The 22,801-nt window shown below is 36.6% G+C and overlaps 1 protein-coding gene across 4 annotated transcripts in view; it reads left to right on the top strand.

Annotated features, from left to right (window-relative positions):
* PDE3A (phosphodiesterase 3A) overlaps positions 1-22,801 on the top strand; it is a 285,977-nt gene that overhangs the window by 218,219 nt on the left and 44,957 nt on the right. For all 4 annotated transcript variants that reach the window (XM_024575890.3, XM_045184056.3, XM_071221069.1 and 1 more), the window contains exons 3-5: positions 3,245-3,502; positions 5,427-5,581; positions 17,122-17,246. In XM_024575890.3, the coding sequence (XP_024431658.2) occupies positions 3,245-3,502; positions 5,427-5,581; positions 17,122-17,246 (538 nt within the window). The remainder of the gene's footprint in view (positions 1-3,244; positions 3,503-5,426; positions 5,582-17,121; positions 17,247-22,801) is intronic.

Here is a 22,801-nt window from a genome sequence, read left to right as displayed (position 1 = left end):
AGATACTCAACATCAGTAATCATCAGAGAAATGCAAAGTAAAACCACAATGAGATACTACCTCATACCTGTCAGAATGGCTGTCATCAGTAAATCAACAAACAAGTGTTCGTGAGGATGTGGAAAAAAGGGAAGCCTTGTGCACTGTTGGTAAGAATGCAGATTGGTGCAGCCACTGTGGAAAACAGTGTCAAGGTTTCTCAAAAAATTAAAAATGGAACTGACTTATGACCTAGTGATGCCACCTTTGGGTGTATATTCAAAAGAACCCAACACACAAATTTGAAAGAATATATGCCCCTATGTTCACTGCCGTGTTATTTACACTAGCAAAGGTATGGAAGTAACCCAAGTGTCCATCGATAGACGAGTACATTAAAAAAGTGGTGGTACATAAATGCATTGGAATATTACTTGGCCATGATAAAGAACAAAATCTTACCATTTGTGATGGCATGGATGGACCTAGAGGGTATTATGCTAAGTGAAATAAGTCAGTCAGAGAAAGACAAAAATACCATATAATTTCACTTACATGTGGAATCTAAAGAACAATATAAATGAAAAAAAATCAGAAGTGGACTCATATACAGAGAACAAACTGATGGTTGCCAGAGGGGAGGGTCACTGGGGAACAGGGTGAAAAAGGTAAAAAGGTTGAGAAGTACAGATGTGTAGTTTCAAAATAGTCACGGGAATGTAAAGTACATCATAGGAAATATAGTCAATAATATTGTAATATATAATAACAATGCATGGTGCCATTTGGGTACTGGAAATATCACGGGGAACACTTTGTAAAGTATATGATTGTCTAACTACTATGCTGTACACCTGAACTAATTGAAATGACATTGACTGTAAACTGTAATTTAAAAATTTAAATATTTTTGCTATTCTAGTGGTATGACATAACTGTTCTATATGATACGTCACAGAAAAAAGTATGTATTACTTATAGTTATTATAAGATGGGATATCTTTATGGGTGTTTTCATAATTATTTTCTGTGTATAGATAATAATGCATATTCATACTTTATGGCATACTTCCCCCCCCCCACTGAACAATACATGTTTCCAAGTAATTATTTATAGGTCTACTGACATCTTTTAAACAAGTACATACTATTTTACAATATAGTTATAATGCAACTTTCTTTTGTGCAGTTTCTCTGTTGAAATGCATTTATGGCTACATCCTTTGGTTATTGTTACAAGAGCACCATTGTGCCCGCCGTGTCTTTGTCCTTATATTTTTACATACTTGTAATTTTTATTTCGTGTAGATGTCTGCATTGTTTTACTGGAGTGGAGGACATATACATGTAAACAACAAATAGGCTCAGCCAAATATTCTTCCAAAAACGTTGAATTGTTTTTTATTTACTGCTCATTCCCCAAACTGTTCCTGATACTCAGTGCTATCATTCTTTTATTATCGTACCATTTTGATAAAACATAAACAACTTTTGCTTAATTTGCATTGTAAGTATTAGGGAGGCCAGTAGCTTCCTACATATTTGATTATTTACATTTTGTTTGAATTGTCTCTTCCTTTTATCCAAGGTGGTCTTTTATTGACTTTTTAGAAGCTCTTCACTTGGGTATGTTTTGTCTTTTCTGTGTGGCAAAATTTTCACACAGATGGGTCTTTACCTTTGCTTATGGTATATTTTCTCGTGAAGAAGTTTATGCATTTATTTAGATAGGTCAGATGTTTCCTTGACAGTTTATGAAATCATATTATTTTTAATATTCCAAGATTATAAATTAGTCCCATATGTTTTCTTTTATCAATCTTATAATTTCACACATTTAAATTTTTAATCGTTCTAGTTTATTTTTTAACTTTGTTGTGAAAGAATGATTAAACGTTTTTTCCAAATGCATAGCCAAACTACTAACCTCTTATTGAAAAGCTCCAGAGTTATTATTATAATTATTATTTATACCATTATCATTATTGAGCACTTAAAATTGCCAATACAATATTAAATGATTTACATACATTATCCCTTTCAATTCTTATAGTTATTTTCTGAGGTTGATACTATTACTATATCCATTTTGCAGAGGGAGAAACACAGCACAGAGAGCTTAGTAACTTGCCAAAGATCATGCAGTTAGAGAGTGCTGAAGTCAGGATTTGGATGGAAGTAGCCTAGTTCCAGAATCTGAACCCCGATGGCTAACTGCGTTACGCTGTTTAAAGTCATGTAGACTCGTTGTGCCTCAAACTGTGACAGCATTCCGACACTGAGGGTGCTCTGCATGGTGTCTTTAACTTCCGCTTCTCTCTTTGCCTGTACTCTGCCCATGCTGTCCCTTACTCTCACGCCTTTCTGCCTGTACGCTGGCTTGACCAGAAGGGAGGGGAATGCCCCTGTCCTCTGTTTTGGGTGTTCTGCATTACAGCAAATAGTGGGTAATGACTCTCAGTCCAGTAGGCAGTCTGGCAGAATGTGACAGATGTGTTGCAGAATTCCAGAAGTAAAATTTCTATTCTTACCAACCACAAAAAGAGGGACAATTTGTGAATTTGAACATAAACTGAGTTGCTTTTAGTGCATATCTCTAATAGTAGTTAAATAATTACCATAAACTAGGATAAAAATATTACTAAAATTAAAATTGTATAGTAATATTTTCAAAATGAAAAATTTCAATAATTTTTACATTTACATTTAAATGTTGAGCTCTTCTTACATTGATATGAAGTATTTTTTTCAAATTCTCTGAAACATCTTGTCTTTTAAAAACCAATGTTTATCTTTTTGCCCTGGCTGGTGTGGCTCAGTGGACTGAGTGCTGACCTGCAAACCAAAGGGTCACCGGTTCGATTCCCAGTCAGAGCACATGCCTGGGTTGCAGGCCAGGTCCCCAATAGGGGGAACGCAAGAGGCCACACACTGATGGCTCTTTCTCTCTCTATCTCCCTCCTTTGCCTTCCCTCTAAAAATCAATCAATCAATAAATATTTTTTTTAAAAAAAACTAATGTTTATCTTGTTAATATCTTTAAATAAATCCCCTCCCCAGATTCTAGCATTAAAAAAAATGTGCTGTGAACACAAACATGGCAGAAGCCATGGCAAAATTTAAAACAGATATGTGATTTGAATATCACTCTACTGCAACCCTAAAGAATCACCTCAATCCATTTTGCAAGAAAAGTCCAATTCTTTGCCTGTGCCTTCAGATTCAGGCCTTTCCCACCTGACCGTCCCTCTGTTTGGTGTCTCAGTCTTCAGGAACCAGTATCACTGTGGATATTGCCGTGATGGGCGAGGCTCATGGCCTCATTACCGACCTCCTGGCAGACCCATCTTTGCCCCCCAACGTGTGCACGTCCTTGCGGGCAGTAAGCAACCTGCTCAGCACCCAGCTCACCTTCCATGCCATTCACAAGCCCAGAGTGAATCCTGCCGTTTCCTTCAGTGAAAACTACACCTGTTCTGATTCTGAAGAAGGCTCTGAAAAGGACAAGCTGGCCATTCCCAAGGTAAGTATTGATGACACACGAGAGGAAAGCTTAACCATTTCTTTTCCCTTCCAGGTCTCTTTCTTGTTACTTCAGACACGTATGCTGATTTATACCAGTGACTCAGTGAAATCAAGGTGGAGGAAGTAATAAGATTTTAAACATAAAGGCTTCTGTCCTAATACTTGATAGCTTTCTACAGATTAGAACATTACAATTTTATGTTATCTTTTTTTATTCAGACTTTCAAGAATTTTTTCACTTTGATATGCCAGATCCTGTTATATGGGATAAGGTTATGGCAGCAAAAAAGAAGAAGAAGAAGAAGAAGAAGATCAAAGTCCCTGTTCCCATTCTAGTGTAGTTTCTGTTTACTGTCATTGACTTCCGAACACGAGGTTCCCTCCCTCTCTGCGTTCTGAGTGTGGTGTCCTTCACAGCATCCTAATGGCTTTCCCAAACCCAACAATATCTGACTCAGAACAGTTTTAGTTGATTTTGCACTCTTTAAAGTAAAAAATGGTCTTTGTGTTTTGTATAATTTTTTCTCATGTAAGATATAAGAACTTTACAGAAGTAAGCTATAGGGGATCAATCTTGCACCCTGTGTAGACCTTACATCAGTTGAAAAGAAGTCATGTCAAAGACTGAAAACACAAAATCAGGATTTGAGGGGTCCCCGGTACGTCCAGCACAGTTAGTTATCTGTTTGGGGGAAAAGCGGCCATTCTCTTGAGGTGGTGATCAATTGGTAACATCGGAGCTCTTGCTACTGTGAGTCTCTTCACCAGGAATGTTTCTTCACACAGCTTTGTCGATTTAGTGATTCTGTAGTTTCCTTCCAACACCTACTTCTCGGAGAAGGGGATGGCTCTTCATGACATGACCGTAAAGAAATGGAAATGGAGAGCTATTAACTGATTGTTTGGCTCTCAAAATTGATATGAAGTCAGTGACAGATTTATAGGCAATAATCCTGGCATTTACAGTGCTTGCTATTGCTATTGCTTTTCTCTTGCTATTGAGTTACCTTCTAAGACGGAAATTCAGATCTTTGAGAGGTATTGAAAAGTATTTAGTGTCAAAAGTATATACTTAACTTCTCAGTAGTCTTCACCATCTTCAGATGAGCAGACAGCATCTTTGTAAACTATGCTTCCTTGATTGGTCTACTAGGAATAGCTAGCCACAAATACAAATGGGTTTAGATTCTACCCAGAGTAACTGTTGCTACAGTTGCAGTAGAATACCTTCACTTTAATTTTTAGGTGGTGCTCGTCCTGGTGAGCTCAGAATCTTGCCTCGGTGCTGATGAAGCTGTTATATACCCCATTTAGGATGTGAAAGGAGAAGAAATAATAGAAAGTTACAGGTCAACCAGCATCGTCTTCTATTAGAAGGAGTTGGTACTGGTGACATTATCCAGTGACATTAACCACAAGAGAGGTGGTGCATCTTGGGTTACACTCTTTTACTCTTATGTCTTGTCATTTATAAGAAATTAAAATTAAATCGGTAAACACTTTGGTGTAGAGACTGTTGTGCAAGATGACATAAATTAATTCATGCCTCAAACAAGTGACTTTTGAGAAAAAAACTTCTGTTCACAGTAACTAATATAATGTGTGTATAGGTATATGAATTCTATTGAACAAATATAACTATAAAATTATCCCAAAGGGAATTGACTCTCATTCCAGTAATCCCATATTTATGTAATCATTGAAATGAATATCCCAAAATGTTATTTTACAGTATTCATTTATGTTGACCAGAGAGTCTTTAATTAAATATCTGAGTACCCACATTTTAAGTAGGTGATATTCAAACAATATAGTTGAATAAATTTACTTCCAAGTAAAAACCCATTTTCTTCCATTATATTACATAGAAGATAGTGATAGAAAATGTGCTTGATAATGAAATGAACACTCCTTCTTCCTAGCGCCTGAGAAGGAGTTTGCCCCCCGGCTTGTTGAGACGCGTGTCGTCGACTTGGACAACCACCACCTCAGCCACAGGTCTACCCACTTTGGAGCCTGCCCCAGTGCGGAGGGATCGTAGCGCCAGCATCAAACTGCACGACGCACCTTCACCCAGGTTCGGTACTGCTCCCGTTGGTTTCGTGCCCCTTAGAGGAGTTACTCACCAAACAGGGGTTATAAATCACAGTGGAAGGGAGGCTCAAACAGTTGTGGTTGGATGGAGGCAAGCTTTGAAAATGAAAGAAGAGTATGTATGGTGGTAAATGCAGAGAAGCATAGTGATTAACATCAGATAATTAGGGTTAGATTGTGATGTGCGGCCTTAAACGTAAATGGGGACAGTGACATGAGGTGATGCCTGCCTGTGTGACTTTTAATGGGAAGGGTTGAGCCCAGAATAAAGAAAGGTAGGCTAGATTTTACCTAGACTAACATCCATATTGAGATCCTTAAGTCAAAGGTATCCAACCTGACATTTCCAAAAGACTGGGAGATTTCCCCCAGCCTGGCTAACCTAGCATTATATCAAAGGCAGAAGATTAGATCAAAGAGTAGACCCTCCTAACAGCCTCTAGATGTGGTCAAACACTTCATCACTTAATGTTATTTACACAGAGAACAGATTGGTCATTGCTGGGAGCATGTGCCGGGCAAAACAGGGAAAAGGAGTTAAAAAGTAGAAACTTCCAGTTATAAAATACGTCGATCCCGGGGATGCAATGCACAGCAGGGTGACCGCAGTTAACAATTCTGTACTGCATATTTGAAACTTACCAAAAGAGTAGATCTTAAAAGTCCTCATCATGAGAAAAAAATTGTAACTAAAACGTGGTGATGGATGTTAATTGATTTATTGTCATGATTATTTCATATACTTCACAATAATATAATAATATAATTTCACAATCAAATATCAAATTGTTATTTAGTAAACCTGATACTAATATAATTTTATGTCAATTATATCTCATAAAAATAAATTAGCTTTAGTTCATATATTTTTTTACTGATAATCAATTCCTTTATATTTAAAAAATATTTTTATTTTGCCTGTTTTTTTAATTATTTTTCTATTATAGTTGTCCCCATTTTCCCCTATTGCTCCCTCTTGCTCTGCCTTGCTCCCACAGTTAATCCCCATCCTGTTGTCTATGTCCATGGGTCATTTATACTTGTTCTTTAACTAGGCTCTTCTCCTTTCCTCCATTACCATCCACCCTCTTCCCCTCTAGGTCCTATCAGCCTGTTCCTTGTTTCCATGTCTCTGGTTCTATTGTGCTTGTTTGTTTATTTTGTTCATTAGGTTCCACTTATAGGTGGTATTTGTCTTTCACCACCTGGCTTATTTCACTTAGCATAATACTCTCCAGTTCTATCTGTGCTGTTGGTAAGGGTAGGACTTTGTTCTTTCTGCTGTGTAATATTCCATTGTGTAAATGTACCATAGTTTTTTGATCCACTCATTTACTGATGGGCACTTAGGCTATTTCAAGCACTTGGCTCTTGTAAATTGTGCTGCTATGAACATTGGGGTGCATAGGTTCTTTTGAATTGATGTTTTAGGATCTTAGGGTATAATCCCAGAAGTGGAATGACTGGGTCAAAAGGCAGTTCCATTTTTAGTTTTTTGAGGAAATTCTGTTCCTCAGTGGCTGCACCAGTGTGCATTCCCACCAACTGTGCACGAGAGTTCTCTTTTCTCCACAAACTCTCCAGCACTTGCTATTCTTTGATTTGTATATGATGGCCATTCTGACTGGTATGAAATGGTACCTCTTTGTGGTTTTAATTTGCATCTCTCTGATGGCTAGTCATGTTGAGAATCCTTTCATAGGCTTATGGGCCCTCTGTATGTCCTCCTTGGAGAAGTGTCTATTCAGCCCTGGCTGGTGTGGCTCTGTGGATTGAGTGCCAGCCTATGAACCAAAGGGTTGTTGTTCAATGCCCAGTCAGGGCACATGGACCAGACTGTTTGCCAGTACCAGACTGTTTGGATTACAGTGGTCTTATAGTATAGTTTGATACCAGGTATATGATCCCTTCTACTTTGTTCTTTCTTAAGATTGCTGCAGCTATTTAGAGTCATTTTTGGTTCCATACAAATTTTTGAAATATATGTTTCAAGTCTGTGAAAACTTGTCATTAGTATTTTAATAGGGATTGCATTGAATCTATAGATTGCTTTGAGTGGTATGGACATTTTAATGATGTTGATTCTTCCCATCCATGAACATGGTATATGCTTCCATTTGTGTGTATCTTCCTTCATTTCTTTCTTCGTGTTCTGTAGTTTTCCAAGTATAAGTCTTTTACCTCCTCAGTTAAGTTTATTCCTAGGTACATTATTTTTCTTGTTCCTATAATAAATAGGATTTTTTTCATAATTTCTGTTTCTGACATTTCATTATTAGTGTACAAAAATGCCTTCAATTTCTGAGTATTGCCTTTGTATTCTGTTATTTTGCCAAATTCACTTACTAGGTCGAGTAGTTTTTTGGAGGACCCTATAGGGTTTTCTATGCACACTATCATGTCATCTGCAAATAATGAGAGTTTCACTTCCTCCTTTTCAATTTTCCTTTATTTCTTTTTCTTGTCTGATTGCTGTGGCTAGAACTTCCAATACTATGTTGAATAAAAGAGGTGAAAGCAGACATCCTTTTCTTTTTCCTGATCTTAGGGGGAAAGCTTTTATTGTTTGCCCATTGAGTATAATGTTGGCTATAGGTTTCTAATATATGGGTTACATGTTGTTGAGGTATGTTCCCTCTTTCCCACTTTGTTGAGCGTTTTTATCATAAATGGGTGCTGTACTTTATCAAATGCTTTTTCAGAGTCTATTGATATAATGTGATTTTAGTTTTTCCTTTTGTTTATGTGGTGTATTATGTATATTGATTTGTGAATATTATACTATATTTGCACCCCTGGGATGAATCCCACTTGATCATGGTGTGTGATCTTTTTAATGTATTGCTGAATCCAGTTTGCCAATATTTTGTTGAGGATTTTAATGTCTATGATCTTCAGCACTATTGGCCTGTAGTAGTCTTTCTTTGTTGTGTCTTTACCTGGTTTTGGAATTAGGATAATACTGGCCTCATAAAAACAGTTTGGGAGTCTTCCCTCTTCTTGAATTTTTTGGAATAGTGTGAGAAACATAGGAGTTAGCTCTTCGCTAAGTGTTTGGTAAAATTCACTTGTGAAGCCATCTGCTCCAGGGCTTCTGTGTGCCAGGAGTTTTTTGATTACTGCTTCAATTTCACTTTTTTTTAAAATTTTCAGGCTTTCTGCTTCTTCTTGACTCAGTTTTGGGAGATTATGTGTTTCTAGAAATGTGTCCATTGCACCCAGTTTTTCAAATTTCTTGGCATATAGTTGTTCATAGTAATTTCTTACAGTCCTTTATATTTCTGTGGTATCGGTTGTAATTTCTCCTGTTTCATGTCTGTTTTTGTTTATTTGGGTCCTCTCTTTTTTCCTTGATGAGTCAGGTTAAAGGCTTGCTGAATTTGTTTTTCTTTTCAAAGAACCATCTCCTGGATTTTTTTGATCCTTTGAATTGTTCTTTTAGTCTCTATGTCATTTAATTCTGCTTTGATCTTGATTATTTCCTTCCTTCTACTCACTCTGGGCTTTGTTTGTTGTTGTTCCTTCAGTTCTTGGAGATGTAGGGTTAGGGTGATATTTGAAATTTTTCTGTCTTTTTTAGGTAGGCCTTTATCGTTATGACTTCCCTCTCAAGGCTGCCTTTTGTGTTTCCCATAGGTTTTGGGCTGTTATGTGTTCATTTTCACTTGTTTCCAGCACCTGTTTGGTTTCTTCTTTGATCTCATTGTTAACCTATTCATTATTTAATAGCATGTTACTCAGTCTCCATGAATTTGAATGTTTTTGAGTTTTTTCCTTGATGTTGGTTTCTAGTTTCAAATTATTGTGATTGGAGAAGATGCTCAATATGATTTCAGTTTCCTTTAATTTGTTGAGTATTGTTTTGTGACCTACGATATGGTCTGTCTTTGAAAATCTTCCAAGTACATTTGAAAAGAATGTATATTTTGCTTCTTTGGGGTGAAAGTTTCTGTATATATCACTTCAGTCCATTTGATGTAGAGTGTTGTTTGATGCCCCAATATCCCCATTGACTCTTTGCTTGGGAGATGTATCCATTATTGACAATGGGGTGTTAAAATTCCCTACTATGAGTATGTTGCTGTCAGTACCTTTCTTGAAGTCCTCCATGATTTTCCTTACATATATAGGTGCTCCTATGTTGGGTGCATATATGTTTGCAAAGATTATATCTTCTTGATGGATTGTTCCCATAAGTATTATATAGTGTCCTCCTTTGTCTCTGTTTATGGCCTTTGTTTGGAAATCTATTTTGTCTGACATAATTATTGCTACCCTGGCTTTTTTTCAAGTCTTTTGGGTTGGAATATTACCTTCCACCCCTTCACTTTTAGCCTGTGTAGATGTTTAGTTCTGAGGTGGGTCTCTGGTAGACAGCATGTATGTGGGTCATGCTTTCTTATCCATTCAGCTCCCCTATGTCTTTTGATTGGAGCATTTCATCCATCTACATTTAAGGTTATTATTGATAGGTCCTTATTCATTGCCATTTTACCATTTGTTCTTGTGTTCCCATCTCTCTCTCTCTCTCTCTTTTTATTCGTCTTCTTAAAGCAGCCCCTTTAGCATCTCTTGCAGTGCTAGTTTGGTGGAGATGTGTTCTTTTAGCCTTTTCTGTCTGGAAAGTTCCTTATTTCACCTTCTGTTTTACATGAAAGTCTTGCTGGTAGTCATGGTTGCAGGCCTTTGCTTTTCATTACTTGGAATATTTCTTTGCCATTCCCTTCTGGCTTGTAGTGTTTCTGTTGAGTAAATTAATGATAACTTTATTAGGTCTCCCTTGTATGCTACTAGCTATTCCTCCCTTCCTGCCTTTAATATTCTCTATCTTTAAATATTGCCATTTTTATTATGATGTGTCTTAGAGTGGACCTCTTTGGATTCATCTCGATTGGGACCCTCTGTGCTTCCTGGAATTGTGTGTTTTTTTCTCTCATCAAGTTAGGGAGGTTTTCTGTCATTACTTTTTCAAACAGGTTTTCTATCCCTTGCATCTCTTCTTCTCCTTCTGGTATCCCTATTATACAGATATTATTGTGTTTCATGTTGTCCTGCAGCTCCCTTAAACCCTCTTCATTCTTTTTGAGTCTTGTTTCATTTTGTTGCTCTGCCTGGGAATTTTTTGCTGCATTGTCTTCTAGCTTGTTGATTTGATCCTCTACTTCATCTAGGGTGCTTTTAAATCCTTCTGCTGTATTCTTCAGTTCAGAAACTGTATTCTTCATTTGCTCCTGGCTCTTATTGATAGTTTCTGTGTCTTCTTTCATGCTGATGTAGTAGTTCACAGTAAGTTCCTTGTAGCTTTCCTTTAGTTCTTTGTAGTTTTCACTTAGCTCATTGAGCTTCCTTATATGCGTTGTTTTGAACTCAGTGTCTGATAGTTTACTTGCCTCTATTTCATTTAGCACTCTTTCTGGGGATTCCTTCTTTTCTTTCAATTGGGAGTTGTTTCTTTGTCTTCCCATTTTAGGGAACACTATCCCTTTCTGTTTCAACTGCTTTGACTCCCTGTCTTCGTGGTGTTAACTTCTATGGTAGGAGATCTGTGGGATCCAGTGATGCAGTCTCCTTGATCTTCTGAACTTGATGCTCTTGGGATGCTCTTTGTGTTGTTTATGTTGGCTGTATGGTTATAATTAGGTTTTGATTGTTGTTGGGTCATTCTTTATTGGGTGCTTGCCTCTGCCTGGCTGAGTGAGTGTCACTCTGCCCACCACATCTCATACACTGTTGTGCAGGTGCAGTTTTTTTCTTTCTAGATCCACCTCTGGTGATGTCAGATGATGTCCCAGTCTGGCCTTAAACAGCCTGTTTGAGACTACCAGAGATCTACCATCTGTGACTGACTCCTTCAGTTGTTAATGTAGTCAGTCTGCAATCAGCAGTCAGGCTTACATACCACAGGGTGGGGCAGAGTCCCTCCTGGGGGCAGGGCTATTGCTTCCCCTCAGGCTGTTGCTCTTGGAGGGGAGTGGTCTGCCTGAGCTAGATGGCTCCTGCAGTATGGGGCATGACTTAGCACCAGGATCCTGGCAGCTGCTCTCTCACTTTTCTCCCTAAAGCCACTGTCCTCAGTCTTTTCTCAAGTGTCTCTAGTCCACTCTACCCCCTTCCTTTACTGGAACCCAGGGTAAGTAGCTGTAAATGAAAATGTATGCATTGGCTCTTTAAAAGGCTCTTTGTGTCTCCAGCTGTCTGTCCCTGGCTGAGAGAAACCCTGCCACTTTTCACAGCTGGATGTTATCTAGGTACTTTTGGGCTCTTGTGCTTTAGGCCAGGGAGCACAGTTTAGACTCCATACTTCTCAGGGGGATCCCCCCACCACTGAAATATTCCTCCAGCACTTCAGCTGCCACCCAATGGAGGCCAGCCAGCCCCCTAGCATCTTCTCCACACTCTGTACCAGTTGTGTAGTGGTGAAGCTGTTTCTTCTGTCTGTCCATGGTTATAAAGCCTTTCTCCCACTATTCTTCAGTTGTTTGTTCCAGATAATTTCTCCACAGTTTTCTCCATAATTCCAGATTGGTCCTGGGAGGAGGTTAGTGTGGCCTCCACTCACTCCTCTACCATCTTGGATCTGATCACTTTAGTTAGTATATTAATTACAATTTTATAAAGTGACTTTAAAGCCAGAATTGCCATAGCCAAACAAAACACAATGTTAAGATCTAGAAAGAATTTTAAAGAAAAAATCATCATGAAAGTGATGCTTTTAGAGGAAGCTAATGTGTTTATTCTTTTCTATTTTGAGTAAGAACAGCATACTTTATGTGAATTTAATAATTATAAGAACATTTACTGTATATGATTTTGGTGTTTGAAACATGTGCATCAGTTTTATTAATGACCTAATGACTGAAAAATAACTACATTTTTGTTGAACTACATGATGGCAGTGTTAGAAATAATTTTCTCCTGTTCTTGGCCTTGAATATAAATAAAGCACCATCCCGAGAGTGGCAGAGAAATGGAAGGAAGTCTTTCAAACCATAAGAATCTAATGACTCCTAACTCTTCTTGCTTTCTTTTAAACTTACCTTTAATTGGTTTCTTCCGCATTCACATTGATAGTCTAATAAATCTACAGATTCATATACAAACTCAAATGATTTTTCTTCTTCCACATATCAGTGTAATTCCATGCCATTGTATTACCTGGTCTTTGTAAAATTTCCAAACACCACCACAGGAGGATGTTACCCAGTCTATTTCATGAACATTTCCTAAATTTTGAAATTACAAGTCATTGGTAATATTTTCCCCTGAAAAATACTGACCATTGTCAATTTCTACAGCAGCAGATGCTGAGAAGAGGTGTAAATTATAGTTAAATATTTGCTGTTTAAGAAAATGAATTATGTTTTCAGTATATATCTTTAGAGAAGCTGTTTGTTTTACCAACACACCTTGTCAAGAGTCCAATCATAGTAAATAATGTTCCATGATTTTCTCTCCACAGAATAACTACCAAAAATCCACTCATACGTTCTTAAATGTCTTCTTTGTTTCTTTCTTTCTTTCTTTCTTTCTGTCTGTCTATAACTTCTGGTCAAATTTCCTTTCTCCTACTCCTCTGTTCTCTTACTGATATAGGGGGCTGAAATTGAAATCTTCATGAGGAAGAGGGTTTTAAGAACTGTTATGAGCTTAACTCTAACAATCCTATCTTTCTGATTTGTGAAATAGGTACTCTTACTCAAATATTTTCAAAGGTAAGGAATAGCATATGATCTTCCTCTTTTGCTGGTTCTAAAGATAGGCATTAATGTCTTCCCTGGCATACTTTCCTCCAGTGTCTAACACACTATTCCATAATCTCACTGCCCTGTGACAGTGGTGATTGCTAAGGGGTGGGGGGGTATAAGGGGACTAAGTGATAATGGGAAAAAAATACAATAAAGATTAAATGTAAAAAAAAAAAAAAGAAAAGCTCTGACTCATGTAAAACTTAATAGTGATATGAATTTTCCATCATTCCAAAGAAATGAAATTCATGTTGAAGAGAATTTGATCCCTGTAAGAAAAAAATGTATATGAGTAAGTGGCAATAGTACCACTATTAAATTCAACTAGTTCGAGCTGGCACCTTCTTTGTTTTGGGTGAAAATGGTGATAAACCAAACTTAAAACCTTTACTTAGGAGACCTGTTACAATCAAACTGCTAATTGATTTCAGATTGATTTGTTTTAGCCCTTAGGTTTCTTCCTTTCTGTATCTGTCCTTGTGTTGAGGTTTTCTAAGGATTGCAGTCATCAAAAGAAGAACCAGAATGGGGATGAAAATTAGTCCTCAGCGTAGATCCCTTTGGGTATATAGTTGGGTGATTTACTCTTGGGTAGTTTTAAACACAACTGATCCAGAGGACACTGGACTGGGAATCAGAAGGATCTTGGACCTGCCACTCAAAAGATATGTATCCTGAGAAGCAGGTCCTTAGTCTGAGCCTCAGTACACAGTACAATAAATAGGAAAAAGGGGAACTGTGGCATGATGGGAGATAAATTAGGTTCAGGAGCACCGGTAGGTACTTAAATAGTCTCAAGAGAAATAAAAAACTCAAATAAATCATATAGTAATTATTCCAAGGCAGCTTTGGAACTGACCACAGCCCCTGCAGAAAGGAGGCTGTAAACTCAATAAAAGAAACTACCAGGACCTGGTAATATTTTTAGGACCTAGGATTAAGTTGTTAAGAACTAAGGTTATAAAATCCACTCTGATGGAGGAGGATTGAGTCTTCCACAGCAGACACTTAGATAATTGTCCCCTGCTATGTCAGCATGAGAAGACCAAGTAAAGTTTCCCCCAGGCTATTTCCCTTCCAAAATCTACATTTTTACATATTCATGAGGTCTACACAGGAATCAAGAAGGCGAGGGTCAATGAAAAGCTGAAAACTACTGCAAGGACACAAACAGAGGATAGTTGAAAGTGCCAGTAAATTATAATGTGCACATATATGCATAAACACATATGCATATATGCAAATATATTGATTTATTACTTTACTAATAGTATATTTTTAATAAGTTAGTATTCCCTGTAGTAAAAATGGGGTATAAGGCTAGAATATCATTATTCTTGAATGAAGTTCATTAATCTCCCATATATTATTACGCTTTATAAAACTTTTCAAAATAAGCATATTTAAATGTTTTTATTTTCAAAATTCACATAGTAGGCATTTTTTATTTTAATAGTTTATCTTTTATTGTATTTTTTCTATTACCATTTACCCTCCCTATACCCTCTTCCACCGCCACCCACCCCTCCCCACGTCCACAATTACCACACCATTGTCCAAGTCCATGAGTCCTTTTTCTTTTTTGCTCAACCTTCCAGCATTTTTTAAGCTACCCTTCATAATATAACTTTTTGAGATAATAAAAAACAACTCTTCAAATGTAATAAAATAAATGTAGTTAATGTTAAGGTCTTTAAAAAATCTACATGGAAAAGTAATAACCTATTAATTGTATAATATTCTGAGAAATTAATACTCCTAGGCCACATATACATTACATAAAATTTCTTCATAGTAAATCTTGTAAGTCGACTGATGCACCAAGAGAAGTTGAAAGGGAATAGCATTATAAGAAAATAGTGTAGTCTACCTCACATTCAAAGTTTTATTCGATTTCATTGTTTCAAATTCTAGGGCATTTCCAAAATGCCTACAGTGCCTAGAATGAGAATTCTAATTAGAATATGAAACAAATATTATTTTGTATGCTTTCCTTAATTGTATGTGGTAATTGCTAGAATTCATTCTATATTTTAAACATCTTTTTTATGATATATGCTGTAACTGTGATTAAAAGTAAGGAGAAAAGATGAAGTTTTAAAATATCTGTCAACAGTTGAAGAAAAATCTTAAAATGAAAAAGAGAAGAAATGAGGTAACAAGTGCCAGGGTGTTAAATTGGACTCAACACAATGAATAGATCTTACTCATTGCTAAACTTACTATAATAAATGATATAGGCAATAACAGAGCACGTGCTCAGCATTTTTCCCCTGTAGCACCCTGGCTGGTGTGGCTCAGTTAGTCGAAGCATTGCCCCATAACTGAAAGGTCACTGGTTCTACTCCCGGTCAGGGCACATACTTGAATTGAGGACTGGATATCTGGTTGGGGTGCGAGCAGGAGTCAGTTGATTGGTGTTTCTTTCTTGCATCAATATTTCTCCCTCTCTCTCGAGTGAGAACAAAATAAACCATGAAAAAGGAGATCTGTAGCTGTCAGTGTGACACCCTAAAATTTTTAAATTTTATATTAGTACGTGTTCTGCCTTGATTTAACATGAAGGACTCTAAGCAATGCATGCATGTGTTGCTTGCATAGTCAAAGCCATTTTGGTTATGGCACAGCTCCAAATTATCCTCATTAATTTTATAACTTACATGACAGTCTCCATCAATTTATGACCCCATAATTCCATCAATTTTGGGTTTATTTACAGTAAGCCACCCAGAGAGACCAGGTACATCCTGCTTATAGTGCCAATCAAAGATTGGCAGAGGGTCATTTATACTCATGCAAATTATAGAATTTATCCAGTACTAAATTTACTAATGCTTGAAATTACTCAGGTGCTAACAAAATGCAGAACAAGCACTTTTGCCCTGGAGTAGTCCAAGATTGTCAGTACAACTTCCTAAATTATTATCTCTCTCACATCACAATGTATTCTGTTTCAGAATTAGTATGTACAGTTTTGAGCAATGCGTACAGATAAATATTGGCTTGGAACACCTACAAAATGTACATCCCATTAATTACATTTCTATGTAGCATTCCTTATTCCAACCGTCCATCAGTCTATTAATTCCAGGTTCATTTACAATAATAACCTAGACAAACCTAGTTTATCCTGCAGAAAGCATTCCCTGTGAAGCCTCGCTGTCCATTACCTTTTGCCTAGTAAATAGCATCCGTGTGAGTAGCAGCAGGTTCGTTAGCATGTTTACAAGGAGATTTGCATCTTCATTCCATTCTTTCCAGGGTATCACCAATAGAAGAAATTGTAGGCTAAATGCCTGATGCTGACCTTTTCCTTCACAAGGAAATATTGCAAAGAATATTATCTTTGATTGTATTAGCATTTAATTTTTGAATTTAGATACACTAAGAATGGTAAATAATAAAGAGTACAATTAATGTTAAGTTCCCCTTACATTACTTTACCTAGTTAATTTGCCAAGTTTTTGGAAAATCTGTAAGGAACATAATTCTGTAAGTAGAATGAGGTGTTTGATTCCTATTAATTGTATTAATAGGAAGGTTATCTTTGCCCTTTCGTTGACGCAGGATGTGTGATGAGTGATGGCTGTATCCCCACAGCAGAGATTGAGCTTAGATAACCTATTTTTTCATTTGGACAAAGTCATTCTGTCACTGCACCTGGACCGTGACTCAGATTGGCAAGTTTTTTATGGAAATGACAGTTGGGTTTTGGCAAGTTCTGCTTTAATAGTTGATGAATAATTTATTTATTTTTCTCTACACTCTGTCTTTATAGCACTGTTAGTTCTGATTCATGGAATAACCCAGTGATGATGGCCCTCACCAAAAGCAGATCTTTCACTGCGTCGTGCCCCATTTCTGCAGCTAACTATGTAAAGGCTAAAAAGCCGAATCGACCAGGTAAGTAACTGACTGGGAGAAGAGTTCATACTTACTGAGTGTGAAGTCGCCGATTGAACTAAGCCTTAAGTGTTTAAATAAGATACAGGGGATGCTCTATACTTCGGTATATTTGGTTGGACTCTTCTAAAACGAAAAGTCATTGATAAGTAATTAATTACTTAAATTTCCATTTTATATGAAGAAACAGATGCCTTCAAGGTTTATGTACCAGATATTCTATCTTGGGCTCATTGGATGAATAGGAAATCACTCTCACCATGGAGGTGAACTTCTGGAAGCATCATCCTATAATATGGAAGCTAAAGATGTACTTAAGAAATTTCATTTTTATTTTTAGTGGCTATTAAAAGAAAATATGTTTCAGGAGTATGGCATTTATATGAGTTTGAAGAAATGCTTTGTTTAATGTGCATATTATAATTTTTTCAAAGAAATTCTCTCTTTATGTTAATTAACCCCCCCCTCCCCAATACATAAACAGTTAAAGGAAGAGGTATTCAAATTTGGAAAAAATAATTTCAGGACTTTTGAGAACCCTGTGAAAAATCCCACAAGTTAGCAACCAAAAGCTCCAACAATACTGCGGGCAGGAACTTTTCCTTGCCTCTCAGACAGGTACAAAATGAAATCTCACGTAATTTCTGTCATCTTGGATCTTGCATTAACCACTATACATGGAGTTTTCCATGGTGTTGTCAACACACCCCTTCTCCTTCTAAACATCAACTTCTCCCTTCCCTCAAGCTTAATTTACCTAACAAATACCTGGGGAGGGCTCACTGTTTCAGACACTAAACTGGTTTCAAGAACATGATGGTGATTAAGCCAGACCCAGTTCCCCCTCTCACAGAATTCTCACTTACATTGTGCTGGGGACTACAAACTGATCATCAGCTATTACTATATAGTGTTTTAAGGGCTATAATAGGGAAGTAAGGGAAGAATTTCAAATAATAAAAGAGAAGAAAAGAGATACTAGACCCAATACATTGAGAGAATTAAGATTTTAAAGGACTGGCAAAGCTAACTAGCAGAAAGGGAAAAGATTGAGAATGTGGAAAGGATAATGTGTAGACAGAGGCCAGATGGTATAGGACCTGGGGAGCTATGGTAAGGAATGTACATACCAAAATTAAGAGCAGTAAAGTTTCGGGCAGGAAAGTGAAATGACTTGGGAGATTACCTCACTTAATCAGAATCTGTGCTGACTCACACCTATATAGAGTTTTTGTCAGATTCTGTCTCCCAGTTGCACCCCTCCTGGAATCGCAGTTGAGAGTCTGGGGTATTCACTATGACTGCTGCTTCTTGGAATATTCTAGCTCCAAGTCTTCATCTGCCAGCACTGCAGAAAACTCTGATGAGATTTTTCAGTATCTTCCAGTTTCGCTTCTTCATTTTCTGCCTTTTCTTGCAGTTTAAGATTTCGCTAAATGGCTCTAAAGGAAAACTGCCCCTTCCTCACTGGGCAGTTAGACGTTCCCGTTCCCACTGCCACGGTGGCCCCAGACGCCAGTTTTTGTGTCACCAGCCTCATGACATTGCTGAAAGGTCTGCTGGCTTGATATTTTTAATCCCTGAATTCTTCTGCCTGGACTCTTAGCCTTTCACACCAAGCCATCGGTTAGTAAACAATGCTCTGAAAGGAAGAACAGTTAATAGGATGATTTGGGCTCACACTTCTGAGGATCTCTTCTTTCTGGAAACCTAGTCCCCCAAATTAGTTGACTTGCCTTGATAGTTTTTTTTTTTTTTTTTAACTCAGCGTTTCTATTTGTTCTCAAAGAAGCACAGACTTACTACAAACTACAGAATCATAGCCAGGAGCAGAAGTCCTCAAATGGCGGTGTTTCTGTGAGGGTCAGAGGAGCAGCACTCACATCTCACTAATATTTCAAAAGACCATCAGGAAATAAACTCTTAACCTTAAGGCATACAAATTAAGGAAGCATTTGTGATCTGTTTTTATACTAGAAAAGAAAATTTAGTGATTTCTTTCCCTTTTGATCACCCTCTTTATATTGGTGACTATTTCTTGAAACCATTTAAGTACCAACTTTTCTGGAATCCTTACTCTTTGGCGTAGGAAGACACTCTCTCCAGGAAGTGCACTTTTACTGGAGTTGCGTCACTGAGGGAAACCATTGAAGGTAATTTGGTTTTCCAAAAACTCACCTGGTCCTCTCTGCTCTTTGAAAATGTTCATTAAATTTTATAACTTAGAAGCCATTTGTGGTCTGAGAAATAGAATTGAGGTTGCACTGGGGCCAGAAACAGGATGAGGTGGGCAAAGATTTAAATTGAGTTGCCCAGAGGACAAGTACAGGTTAGCTCAGCAATGTGAAGACTCGTGTGGGACTCTGGCAAGGTGAAGGAACTGAATCTGATCATTCCACACTGAACCTGAGACTTTTAAAGGGAAACTAAAATGGTTATTGGTCAGAAGGACCCCATGGCTCCCTGCAGAAATACGTGCAAATAATTTTTGAAGGAAAGCGTCACCCTCTGAGGGCTATGTGACTTCAGCATATCAAGTTACAACCAAGATCATAAAGCACGCAAGAAACATGAGATAGAGAAAACAGAAAAAAAAAAACTTTACATCTTTAAAAGAGTTGAGATATTTATATGCTAAAATATTTAATTTTGTAATATTTAAAGAAAAGTGTGAATTTATAAAAAATAACAGGGGTGAGAGAAGATATAAATACACCCCAGCCAAATGTAAATTTTAAAAACATAATCAAGGAAATATGATAGGTTAAGTGACATAATAGGGAAATTTTGTAAACTGGAAGGCAAAAAATGCAAAGAAATTATTCAGAATACAACATAGTTGAGAAACTAGAAAATTTAAGAGATTTTTAAGAAATAGAAGGAGTTAGAAAGTCTAATTATATAATCATAGTTGTAGTAGAGGATAGGGGACATAAACTCTGAGGAAAAATGGAGTAAAAGGAAAAAAATTCACACAGACACAAAATGGTAAAAGTAAACACCACCAAATACAAAAATAAAATCAAAAGTCAGTCAGATAAAGACAAATAACCTTTCCAGGAAAAGCACTCAATCTGAGAGCAGAATTATCTGGAATAAAGGGCATCACAACATAGTACAATATTTTATTCAAAGTTCTGAGAGAATACAGCAATCAACCTAAAATTGTGCATCTGTCAAATCCATCTCACAAGAATAGGAGTGAACTAAAGACTTTTTTAGATAAGTCAAAACTTTACTAACTACAAAATCTTAACTAAAGGAATTTATTATGGGTGTATTGTAGAAGGAAATGTAATATCAGGGAAGTCTAAGATGTAATAAAAACAGCGAATAAATAATTTGAAAACCATGAGTGTGTCAAACATTACATGCATAAATAATAGTATTTCCAGATTTGTGAGTATTTTGTAAAGATTATTTTAAAGACAGAATTAAAATATTGGATAATAATAATGCTACTTAAAGGACAAAATGTGAATTTAATGTTCTACATCCTTATGTAGCTCACAAAATGGATTCAGGTGAGGAAAATGAGGCACAGAAATGTTAAGTGACTTGTCCAAGCTCACACAATTTGCCCTAAATTCTCTCTTTTGTCCTAATGACTTTATACTAGAAAAAAATTGAGGGCACCAAATGGAGATAGTTTCAAATTAAAAAAATTTGGTGCTTTCCTTGGCTGAGTACAAGATAATGGAAAGTGTTGAAGAGTTTCTGTCCCTCATTTTCTTCATTTAGGTAGTAAAATTAAAGTTATTACAAAACCAACATGATGAACTCAAGATGTTGAAAAGTGTGCTTGCTCCACCAGCACATATACTAAAATTCGCATACAAATATTGAATCATTATGTTGTATACCTGAAACTAATATTTTGTTGTATGTCTGTTGTAACTCAATAAAAAGAAAAAAGGAAGCTGAAAATTATGGTTAGTGAATTCACTGGAAATAACAAAACAAGTGAGGGAACATCCATGAGGAACAGGCTTATCTTCCAGGGTTCTGCTCCCCAATTCATACGACTGCACTCACCAAGAAAGGACAGAGTGTCAAAGGAAAAGCCAAATACCACAAAAGCAGATGGTAGAAATTAGAGCCACGGCCATGGCAAAAGCCTCTCTCCATTCTTGGCATGAAGTACCTAAGATATCTCTATTGTGATTTCTTTGGAGAGTATTCTGCATTGTGACATCTTTAAGACTGCTGTCACAGTAGAGCTACATGTTTATAAAATAGCCTGTATGCTAAACATGCTTAATTCAACTAAACAAATCCCTTGAAAGTCTGCCAAGAGGGAAAAATCCATCAAGAATCAAGAGAGCTGAAATTCAATTATAATTCTCCCTGATCAAATGAACCCTTGTGTTTTGAAATCCTTGTTTCCCATTAATGATGGCATTGGGCTGATTGAGCTAACTAGGTGCGTTATGTTTGATATAATTGACTGCGAAGCCAGCTGGTTTTCAATAACCTATGGGGAAAGGGACATGGTAAAGTCTCCTTATGTGGCAAGGAATATAAGGAAATGGAATCAAAGTGTGAATAGAGTCTGAGGAGAAAAGTACCAACCAATAGGCAAAAGAGATAGGAGGACGCAAGCAAAAAGTAGAGAATAGAAGCACTGAAAAATAAATTACCTGTTTTCAGAGGGGACAAATGAAATCTGTCCTTTGCACAAATCTATTCAACAGTGTGTCCTCTAGCTCAATCAGTTAGCATTAATTTAAATAGTTGAAACAACCGATTATTATGCAGTTACTAATATAGAATAAATAAATGAAATCACATAGGAATCTTATTATGAATAAAGCATAAAATAGATTTAAATGTAATTTGCATTTTCAATCTTGCTTTTCTATTTATGAGTCACTGACAATGTAGAGCTGCTATTATATCATTAATGAGCTTTTACGATTCCTCTAATTTCATACTTATTGAATTTGCAATAGTCCCTTCTTGGATTCTTATAATTCTTATAAGATTTTTATAATCATATTGTAATGACTAGAGAGAGATGTTTCTACACCTAAAAGCTAGCCTGAGATTTTCCTATAAAAATTTTTGAAATGAGAGAGAACTTAATTTTTTTTTTTTACACTCCCTGTACTTGAGATACATTTGCCAGTGAGAATGGAAAAGAGGCATCTATTTATCAGACATGCTGGTTCCTTTCTTGTTCAATTAAAATTCAGCTGAGAGAATTTTACAAGACAAAACAGATGGATTCACTTAAATAATTTCCTCCTTCCAGTATTGTTTATCATTTTCCTTTGATTGCCCAAAGTTCCTTGTATCTTGACACACATTTTTTCATGCTCTCGGGAGCAAGAAATTAAAGACTGAATTACTCAAAAGACTTGGAATTTTAGAATTTCTTAAGGTTATATTTTATTTTTTAATTTTTAAATGTCTTCAGTATTTTATACTAGGGCAGTTTCAGTTATTCAAAGATTTATATTTCATGAGCTAAGTTCTGGAGTCTCTTAAAATTACTCAAATATAAAATGAAGATAAACATATTGGAGAGGGTGTATATTTATCTGAATCCCTTC

Source organism: Desmodus rotundus, chromosome 3, assembly GCF_022682495.2.
Source record: "Desmodus rotundus isolate HL8 chromosome 3, HLdesRot8A.1, whole genome shotgun sequence".
NCBI classification, from domain to species: domain Eukaryota; kingdom Metazoa; phylum Chordata; class Mammalia; order Chiroptera; family Phyllostomidae; genus Desmodus; species Desmodus rotundus.
This window is presented reverse-complemented; position numbering and strand designations above follow the sequence as displayed.